The sequence below is a fragment of the Haematobia irritans genome, chromosome 5 (assembly GCF_050003625.1).
Source record: "Haematobia irritans isolate KBUSLIRL chromosome 5, ASM5000362v1, whole genome shotgun sequence".
In the NCBI taxonomy this organism is placed as follows: domain Eukaryota; kingdom Metazoa; phylum Arthropoda; class Insecta; order Diptera; family Muscidae; genus Haematobia; species Haematobia irritans.
In genome coordinates, this window is record NC_134401.1 from 121,168,878 (window position 1) to 121,179,211 (window position 10,334).

General features: G+C 30.0%; 1 protein-coding gene across 1 annotated transcript; it reads right to left on the reverse strand.

The window, feature by feature from the left end:
• Window positions 1-250: 250 nt before the first annotated feature.
• On the reverse strand, window positions 251-9,097 carry LOC142238111 (putative inorganic phosphate cotransporter). Its single transcript, XM_075309661.1, has 4 exons — window positions 8,943-9,097; window positions 8,377-8,513; window positions 794-1,882; window positions 251-721 (listed from the first exon to the last, which is right to left on the reverse strand). The coding sequence occupies exons 1-4, from the start codon at window positions 8,962-8,964 to the stop codon at window positions 524-526; spliced, it is 1,446 nt and encodes a 481-aa protein (XP_075165776.1). The 5' UTR covers window positions 8,965-9,097; the 3' UTR covers window positions 251-523.
• Between the last annotated feature and the right edge of the window lie 1,237 nt (window positions 9,098-10,334).

Consider the following 10,334-nt stretch of genomic DNA (forward strand, 5'->3'; position numbering starts at 1 on the left):
ATTTCAACAGACGGACGGACGGACATGCTCAGATCGACTCAGAATTTCACCACGACCCAGAATATATTTACTTTATGGGGTCTTAGAGCAATATTTCCATGTGTTACAAATGGAATGACAAAGTTAATATACTCCCCATCCTATGGTGGAGGGTATAAAAATATTTTTTTGTGTGTGGAAGATACGAAAATACTTTCCATTCTAATGCTTTTGGTATACATATGCAAAATAATTAAAAAGACTATTAATATTCCTTAATTATTCCATTTAATCGTTTTTGGACAAAGTTACATTTTTGATTATTCGAATATTTACGATTATTACGATCCAGCAATGTTATAAAATATCCCTCCAATTATATTCCACCTTTCCATTAAATCAAATCACTTTGGTTTCCTTAGACTATATATATTTTTTTAAATAATAATATTTGGCATGGTACACCTAAGCATATCACATGATCCAGCAATAGATATGCACCTAAGATAAGGCTTAGACTAGACGGTTTCACAGATACAGAATCCTAAAATTTCTCCTGTTCATTCTCTATGGATTTAGGAGTTTCGGTGGAGTCTTCGTTTTGTACATCTTTTGATTTAAGAAAATTCTCATCATCCCATGGTTGAAGTTCAGTTGATCCAAAGACAATGTAGAACAAATTGCCCAAACCAAAGACAATGGCTGAAATGGCAAAAACAATTTGCCATTCGGTACGATCACCCTGGAAAAAAATGAATAAGACACAAATCATATTAAGTATTTTTGTTTTTTGCAAATTGTATCTCATACTTACATCACTTTTCACTATCAGACCCACTAGAAGTGGTGTTAGAATTGGTATAAAATTCGCTGATGTATTCACAATACCCATGAGAATACCAGCATGATTGGGTGACAAGTCAATGGTATTTAGAGCACTGCCTATTGTAGATCCTGAATTAATACCCACATTCGCTGTCATCAGAACAATGGCCAAAGTTTTTTGATCTTCACCTACGAAGCCCACAGCAATCAGGCCTATGGCCGGAACCCAAAAGGCCAATGAATTGAATGTTCTCCTAACTCCACTCAACGTTAAGATTTTGCGTGTCAACAAAATATCCGAGAGTATCAAATAGACATAGGACATACACCACATGGTAAAATAGGGAAGAGCTGAGAACATGGCATTACTCTTCATGTCCATACCGAGGACACCATTCATATAGGAGGGAATTTCAGCTTGCAGTGTGGAAAAACCCCATGATTGAGCTGATCTAGCTACCATCAAAGCCCAGAATGGCCATGAGGTCATAATGGCATGCCAAGGTACAGGAATTTTTTTCGGTGCCTCATTAACTTCCTTCTCATTCCTCTGAGCATTCTTCGATGCCTCAATGTAATTCAATTCCACTTCTTTTATTAGTTTCGATTCTCTGGGTGTATTGGCAGCAAATATCAACCATAAAATACACCAGAAAACTCCAACACCACAGGATACATAAGATATGCCAGGCCATCCCAAACTGGAAGCTGCAATGATTCCACCCAAAAACATGGCCAATACTGTACCACATTCTATGCCCGTATTTGCCAGGGCACCCAAACGATTTCTCTCTTCCACAGGACACCAAGCTGCTAAATGAGCATGAATGCAGGGGAACAATAGACCCTGGAAAAGGCCTTGCACCACACGAATACCACAATAAATTTGCCAACCACCCCAGTCCACAGTGAATGGTATTAACAGGGCCGCCAGTGCTGAGCCAATGGTCGATACGAACATTGTCCACTTGGCTCCAAAACGCCGGCAAAGGTAGCCACCAGGAAATTGTGTTATAAAATAGCCCCAAAAAAAGCTGGATAGAATGAACGACTTCTGCATTTCATCCCAATCGTATTCCTGAAAAAACATAAAGAATAACGATGTATTTATTTTTTTTTTTACAATTAGTACAGAAAAAATAAATGGCCGAATATCAATTTATCATCATTTATCAGCGGGAAAGTTCTTCCACTTGGGTCCAAAGTAAAGGGTGATTCTTTTGAGGTTAGGATTTTCATGCATTAGTATTTGACAGACCACGTGGGATTTCAGACATGGTGTCAAAGAGAAAGATGCTAAGTATGCTTTGACATTTCATCATGAATAGACTTACGATCTGCCACAACGTCGAATTTTCAGTGAATGGGCCCTAGAAAAGTTGGCAGAAAATCCGCTTTTTTATCGACAAATTTTGTTCAGCGATGAGGCTCATTTCTGGTTGAATGGCTACGTAAATAAGCAAAATTGCCGCATTTGGAGTGAAGAGCAACCAGAAGCCGTTCAAGAACTGCCCATGCATCCCGAAAAATGCACTGTTTGGTGTGGTTTGTACGCTGGTGGAATCATTGGACCGTATTTTTTCAAAGATGCTGTTGGACGCAACGTTACGGTGAATGGCGATCGCTATCGTTCGATGCTAACAAACTTTTTGTTGCCAAAAATGGAAGAACTGAACTTGGTTGACATGTGGTTTCAACAAGATGGCGCTACATGCCACACAGCTCGCGATTCTATGGCCATTTTGAGGGAAAACTTCGGAGAACAATTCATCTCAAGAAATGGACCGGTAAGTTGGCCACCAAGATCATGCGATTTGACGCCTTTAGACTATTTTTTGTGGGGCTACGTCAAGTCTAAAGTCTACAGAAATAAGCCAGCAACTATTCCAGCTTTGGAAGACAACATTTCCGAAGAAATTCGGGCTATTCCGGCCGAAATGCTCGAAAAAGTTGCCCAAAATTGGACTTTCCGAATGGACCACCTAAGACGCAGCCGCGGTCAACATTTAAATGAAATTATCTTCAAAAAGTAAATGTCATGGACCAATCTAACGTTTCAAATAAAGAACCGATGAGATTTTGCAAATTTTATGCGTTTTTTTTTTTTTTTTAAAGTTATCAAGCTCTTAACAAATCACCCTTTATTTCCGGCCGTTACTTAATTGGCCCGTTTTAAGACTCTGGAGAGACTCGTAGATATCAGCTCGTGTTGGTTGAAGTTTGTTTTCAAAACGGTAGTATATTTTATCTAGGACCGCAATACACTGAGATTATACTGCATGAACTAGTCGACTTTATTGAAGTATCATTCAATAACATACAACGAAATTCTATAATAAGGTCACTGTCCACTTCAAATAGCTGCAGATTCAGTTCAACACCGCCAAAAAGATTTCAGGATTTAGATTAGAATACACAGCAGTTTTTAGACATAGAATTTAATACGACAAACAGTAATAGAATGTTTCACAAAGATAGTCTTTTTGTACCAAACTCGGTTACCACAGTTGGTAGAATTCTACGAGAAACGCTAGATTTTTTTACTTTTTGGTAGATTGATAGAGTTCTTGACGTATTATTAGATTCTGCAACACATTCCTCTCCATTTGAGATGTACTTCAATTTTCTAAGATATAAAATTTTGACAAAATTTTCTATAGAAATAAAATTTTTAAAAATTTCCTATAGAAATGAAATTTTGACTAACTTTCTTATAGAAATGAAATTTTGACTAAATTTCTTATAAAAATGAAATTTTGACAAAAATTTCTTATAAAAATGAAATTTTGACAAAAATTTCTTATAGAAATGAAATTTTGACAAAATTTCCATAGTTATTAAATTTCGGCAAAATTTTCTATAGAAATGAAATTTTGATCAAATTTCCTATCGAAATAAAATTTTGACAAAATTTTCTATAGAAATAATATTTTGACAAAATTTTTTATAGAAATAAAATTTTGACAACATTTTCTATAGAAATTAAATTTTGACAAAATTTTATATAGAAATAAAATGTTCACAAACAAAATTGTCTAAAGAAATAAAATTTTGACAAAATTTTATATAGAAATAAAATTATGACAAAATTGTATATAGAAATGAAATTGTTGTTGTTTTTTGATTTCAGCTTAAAACCATGCATTGACTAAACTACAAGTGTAAACCCAGCCAACTGCACTCAAATCGATGATTTGACAGTTGCATAGGGAAAGAGATATGTTTCACAAACAAAATTGTCTAAAGAAATGAAATTGTGACAATATTTCCTATAGAAATGAAATTTCGACAAAATTTTGACAAAATTTTCTATATAAATAAAATTTTGACAAAATTTTCTATAGAAATAAAATTTTGACAAAATTTTCTATAAAAACGAAATCTTGACACAACTTCTTAAAAAAATGAAATTTTGAGAAAATTTTCTATAGAAATGAAATTTTGACAAAATTTCTTATAGAAATAATATTTTGACAAAATTTTCTATAGAAGTAAAATTTTGGACAACATTTTCTATAGTAATAAAATTTTTGACTACTTTGTCTATAGAAATAAAATTCTGACAAATTTTTCTATAGAAATAAAATTTTGAAAAATTTTTCTACAGAAATAAAATTTTGACAAAATGTTATATAGAAATAAAATTTTCACAAACAAAATTGTCTAAAGAAATAAAATTTTGACAAAATTTTCTATAGAAATAAAATTTTGACAAAATTTTCTATAAAAATAAAATTTTGACAAAATTTTCTATAGAAATAAAATTTTGACAAAATTTTCTATAGAAATAGTATTTTGACAACTTTTCTATAGAAATAAAATTTTTACAAACAAAATTGCCTAAAGAAATGAAATTGTGACAATATTTCCTATAGAAATGAAATTTTGACAAAATTTCTTATAAAAATGAAATCTTGAAAACGTTTCTTACAAAAATAAAATTTTGACAAAATTTCTTATAGAAATGAAATTTTGTTAAAATTTCCTATAGTTATTAAATTTTGATAAAATTTCCTATAGAAATAAAATTTTGACAAAATTTTCTATAGAAATAATATTTTTAACAAAATTATCTATAGAAATAAAATTTTTACAAAATTTTCTATAGAAGTAAAATTTTTGACAAAATTTTCTATAGTAACAAAATTTGACAAGATTTGTTTATAGAAATAAAATGTTGACAAAATTTTCTATAGAAAAAATTGTTGACAAAATTTTTATAGAAATTAAATTTTTACAAAATTTTCTATAAAAATAAAATTTTAACAAAATTTTCAATAGAAATAAAATTTTAATAAAATTTTCTATAAAAAGTAAAATTTTGACAAAAATTTTTTATAGAAATAAAATTTTGACAAAATTTTCTATAAAAGTAAAATTTGGACAAAATTTTTCTATAGAAATAAAATTTTGACAAAATTTTCTATAAAAGTAAAATTTTGACAAAACTCTTTATAGAAATAAAATTTTGACAAAATTTTCTATAGAAATAAAATTTTGACAAAATTTTATATAGAAATAAAATTTTCACAAACAAAATTGTCTAAAGAAATAAAATTTTGACAAAATTTTCTATAGAAATAACATTTTTGACAAACTTTTCTATAAAAATAAAATTTTGACAACAATTTTTATAGAAATAAAATTTTGACAAAATTTTCTATAAAAGTAAAATTTTGACAAAATTTTTCTATAGAAATAAAATATTGACAAAATTTTGACAAAATTCTTTATAGAAATAAAATTTTGACAAAATTTTCTATAGAAATAAAATTTTGACAAAATTTTATATAGAAATAAAATTTTCACAAACAAAATTGTCTAAAGAAATAAAATTTTGACAAAATTTTCTATAGAAATAACATTTTTGACAAACTTTTCTATAAAAATAAAATTTTGACAACAACTTTTATAGAAATAAAATTTTGACAAAATTTTCTATAAAAGTAAAATTTTGACAAAATTTTTCTATAGAAATAAAATATTGACAAAATTCTCTATGGAAATAAAATTTTGACAAAATTTTCTACAGAAATAAAATTTTGACAAAATTTTCTATAGACATAAAATTTTGACAAAATTTTATATAGAAATAAAATTTTCACAAACAAAATTGTCTAAAGAAATAAAATTTTGACAAAATTTTCTATAGAAATAAAATGTTTGACAAACTTTTCAATAAAAATAAAATTTTGACAAAATTTTCTATAAAAATAAAATTTTGACAAAATTTTCTATAGAAATAAAATTTTGATAATATTTTGTATGGAAATAAAATTTTGACAAAATTTTATATAGAAATAAAATTTTCACAAACAAAATTGTCTAAAGAAATGAATATTTGACAATATTTCCTATAGAAATTAAATTTTGACAAATTTTCTATATAAATAAAATTTTGGCAAAATTTTCGATAGATATAAAATTTTGACAAAATCGTTGTTGTTTTTTTTTTTATTTCAGCTTAAAACCATGCTTAACCATGTAGCTTAAACAACAGAGGAAAAGAATGTTTGTCAAATTTATTTGGGCAAAGCCCTATAGACTGCAAGATGGTTGGATGGACGCACGTTTCGGAATTACCACATTCCTCATCAGCATCCTCCGAAACGTGCGTCCATCCAACCATATTGCAGTCTATAGGGCTTTGTCCAAATAAATTTGACAAACATTCTTTTCCTCTGTTGGTTATTGCATGGTTTTAAGCTGAAATAAAAAAAACAAAAAAACGACAATGATTAAAGAAAAAACCAACAATAACAAAACAAAACGAATTTTGACAAAATTTCTTATAGAAATCAAATTTTGACAAAACATCTTACAGAAATTAAATTTTCACAAAATTTTCTATAGAAATGCAATTTTGACAAAATTTTTTATAGAAATGAAATTTTTACAAAATTTCTTATAGAAATGAAATTTTGATAAAATTTCCTATAGTTATTACATTTCGGCAAAATTTTCTATAGAAATAATATTTTGACAACATTTTCTATGGAAATAAAATTTTGACGAAATTATCTATAGAAATAGGGAGCCACCGTGGTGCAATGGTTAGCATGCCCGCCTTGCATACACAAGGTCGTGGTTTCGATTCCTGCTTCGACCGAACACCAAAAAGTTTTTCAGCGGTGGATTATCCCACTTCAGTAATGCTGGTGACATTTCTGAGGGTTTCAAAGCTTCTCTAAGTGGTTTCACGGCAATGTGGATCGCCGTTCGGACTCGGCTATAAAAAGGAGGTCCCTTGTCATTGAGCTTAACATGGAATCGGGCAGCACTCAGTGATATCAGTGATAAGAGAGAAGTTCACCATTGTGGTATCACAATGGACTGAATAGTCTAAGTGAGCCTGATACATCGGGCTGCCACCTAACCTAACCTAACCTATCTATAGAAATAAAAGTTTGACAAAATTATCTATAGAAATAAAATTTTGACAAAATTATCTATAGAAATAAAAATTGACAAAATTTTCTATATAAATAATATTTTGACAAAATTATCTATAGAAATAAAAGTTTGATAAAATTTTACATAGAAAGAAAATTTTCACAAATTGTCTAAAGAAACAAAATTTTGACAAAAATTTCCAATTTTCTAAAATTTTACAAAATTGTCTAAAGAAATAATGTTTTGACAAAACCAACTTCTTTAAAAATTTTAATTTTCGTTTTGGTGCATGCTAAAATCTCTAAAACATTTAAAATTCGACACATTTATAATTCAAGGGATATTTATAAACCCAAAAGAATATAGCTAATAGGAAGGATTATTAATTTATTCGAAGAAACAATTTTTTTTAACTAACCAAAAACTTCAAAAAAATATTAATTTGTGGTAAAAATTTCTTCAAATTATTTTTGGCACCAGTGGCAACCATGGTACCAAATCAATTTGAATAGTCCCTGGCATGACACATACACCTATAAGATTTAGATCCATTCATTTCTCAGCTAATTCGTATTTATAGGAGTCAACCCATTTTGAGTGAAACAAGTTTCGTGAAATTTAATTGTGAAGCGGAAAATATATCTTGAAGCAAAAAAAAAATCATTTTATTTATAACTAGTCTTCTGTACGCTAGTTATAAATTAAATTTCATTTATTTCTTTCCGAAAGTTAGTTATTTGTAGTTGGAATTCAAATGACATTGATTAATTGCTTTATATTTGGCTGGAGCCACAAATGGCTATCGTTAGAGCCAACCACATTTTTTTTAGAACTAATGAAACTGATTAGAGACAAACATTGCACACTTTGTCATAAAATCAGGATTATTGTCTACTACAGAAATTAATTTGCAATAAAGGTTAAGTTAGGCAAAGTGGCAGCCCGATATTTCGGGCTCACTCAGATCACAGTTGTGAACTTCTCTTATCACTGAGTGCCGATGTTAAGCTCAAAGAAAGGGGACCTCCTTTTGTTAAAGCCGAATCCAAAAAATCCTCAAAAGCAAAGCTCATCTGTACCTGTTTTGATTCTGCCAGTGTTCGCTGAACTTTTTATAGTATCGCCCGACAATTGTATTGTCATAGTAAAAATTATGCAACATTATGTTAATAAACTTACCGGAAAATCTGGATTAGTAGTTTCTGCATTTGTCATGGCCACCACTGCTACACCGGCATTAAATTTGGCAATGTAGTTTACGGTGATGGATAGGAAGAGGAGGAAAATCTGTAAATGCCTTTGGCCCAAGATAGGCCCTTTTGAGAAGAAAAAAAAAAAACAAAGACAACGGAATTATGAAAATTTTCTGAGAATAGAACACATTCACAAAAAATAAACTTTTTGATTTTAATAAATTTTTTAAGTAAACTTTCCAAAATCGTAAAGATGACTCTTTTAACACAATTTTAGTTTCATTATAAAGGTTCCCACTAATTTGATAAAAAAAAAACAAAAACTTCGTTTATACTTTGAATATTGTATCACATTTGATATACTTGTGCATATTTATCTTAAGACATTTTTCTTCCAAACATAGTATTTTTCTCAAATGAATTTTATGGATTTAATATTAATCCGCATATTTCAGAAAATGAAATTTATTATTATCCTTTTCAAATGACGAATAAATTCGTTCTATTTTGCATTTGCATAGCAATGTTTAATCCCAATTATTGGTGGTTTACCCTTTGGTATATCCGCGGTCATTTTTCAAAAAAAACATTCACTAATCCTTCCTTCGACTCAACCGTAACCACTACCGCTTGGGTAAACGTTCGATAATCGACTCGATTATAAGGCTCATTATCCATTAAAATGAAAACTTTGACCACCATGGGACCGTATGACTGGTCGGTACATATACAATCACTGTCAATTTTTTTTTCGTAGAAAACAAAAAACGCAAATCAAAGCCAATAGAAAGAACATCGATAATGGTTTGATAACCACGAAACATTAGTGATAGGGCTAAACCTGAAAGATACCACAAGGAAAATCCTCAATAAATTTTACCAATATGATTGAATACCCAACATAAAACAATATAATTCAATGAGAAATTAGATTTCAGTTATCATTTAATAAAAAATAATAATAAATTAGCAATGCTTTGGGAGCATATAATACTTTAAAATGGGTTAAAGAAAAACAAGACGTTGGGGAAGAATATCTAAAATACTCAATACTGATGGCCATTGGTATTAGTTTAGAAGCAAGCGGTAGTATAGTAACTTAAACCATCAAAACATCAATGGGTACCAGTCCAAATGCCGGAAAAAATAAGGCAAACTATCACGGATATTGTAGAACATAACTTGGCCATTGGATTGAGAGAGCCTTTGAGAGAACGTATGGTACCCCACAATTTTAGAAGAGAAACTCTCTTTTTCGAAAGAAACTAGACCATTGGTATGTAGGCCTTGTTTTTTGGGTAAGTGTAAAAAATTTGTTTAGAAGAATATTATATTATTTTACGCTTTGCATGTGCTTTGCACGATGGTGTATACAGGACGGTCCACATGGAACGCAATAAAGTAAAGCGTTATATTTTTTTCGAAAATAACATCAAAATTTAGAATAGTTGAGATTGGTTCAAATTGGCTAACTTTGGCCGACAAAGCCAACACACGATGCAGGAAAATGTATCTGCAATATTTCTGCCCATTCCCGGCGAAATGTCATCTTGTGATTGAGACACTGCTATTTTTGGTACCAACTGTACTCCCCACAATGCCTCAAGGGCAACAGTCGAGCGGTTTGAGATCTTGGACATTTTGCGGTAGAAATGTTTAAGTTTTCAATCAAGTCCCCAGGTAAATAACTCATACAATTCTAGCAATTTTCCCTTTATCTAATAAAGAATATCACATTATTCTCATCGACGAAGATTTTTCAACTCTTATTCGCACTTACACACTCTCAAAAGTAAACTTCAATCGTAACATACGACTCAACGGTGAGTCACTAAAATTTTCTTGAATGGGGAAATTTTTCGTGAGGCACGAGATATATCGTGCGTCACGAGATTTTTGTAAATGTGTGAGCCTTTGACCATTTTCTTATCGTGAGTGTGCGTG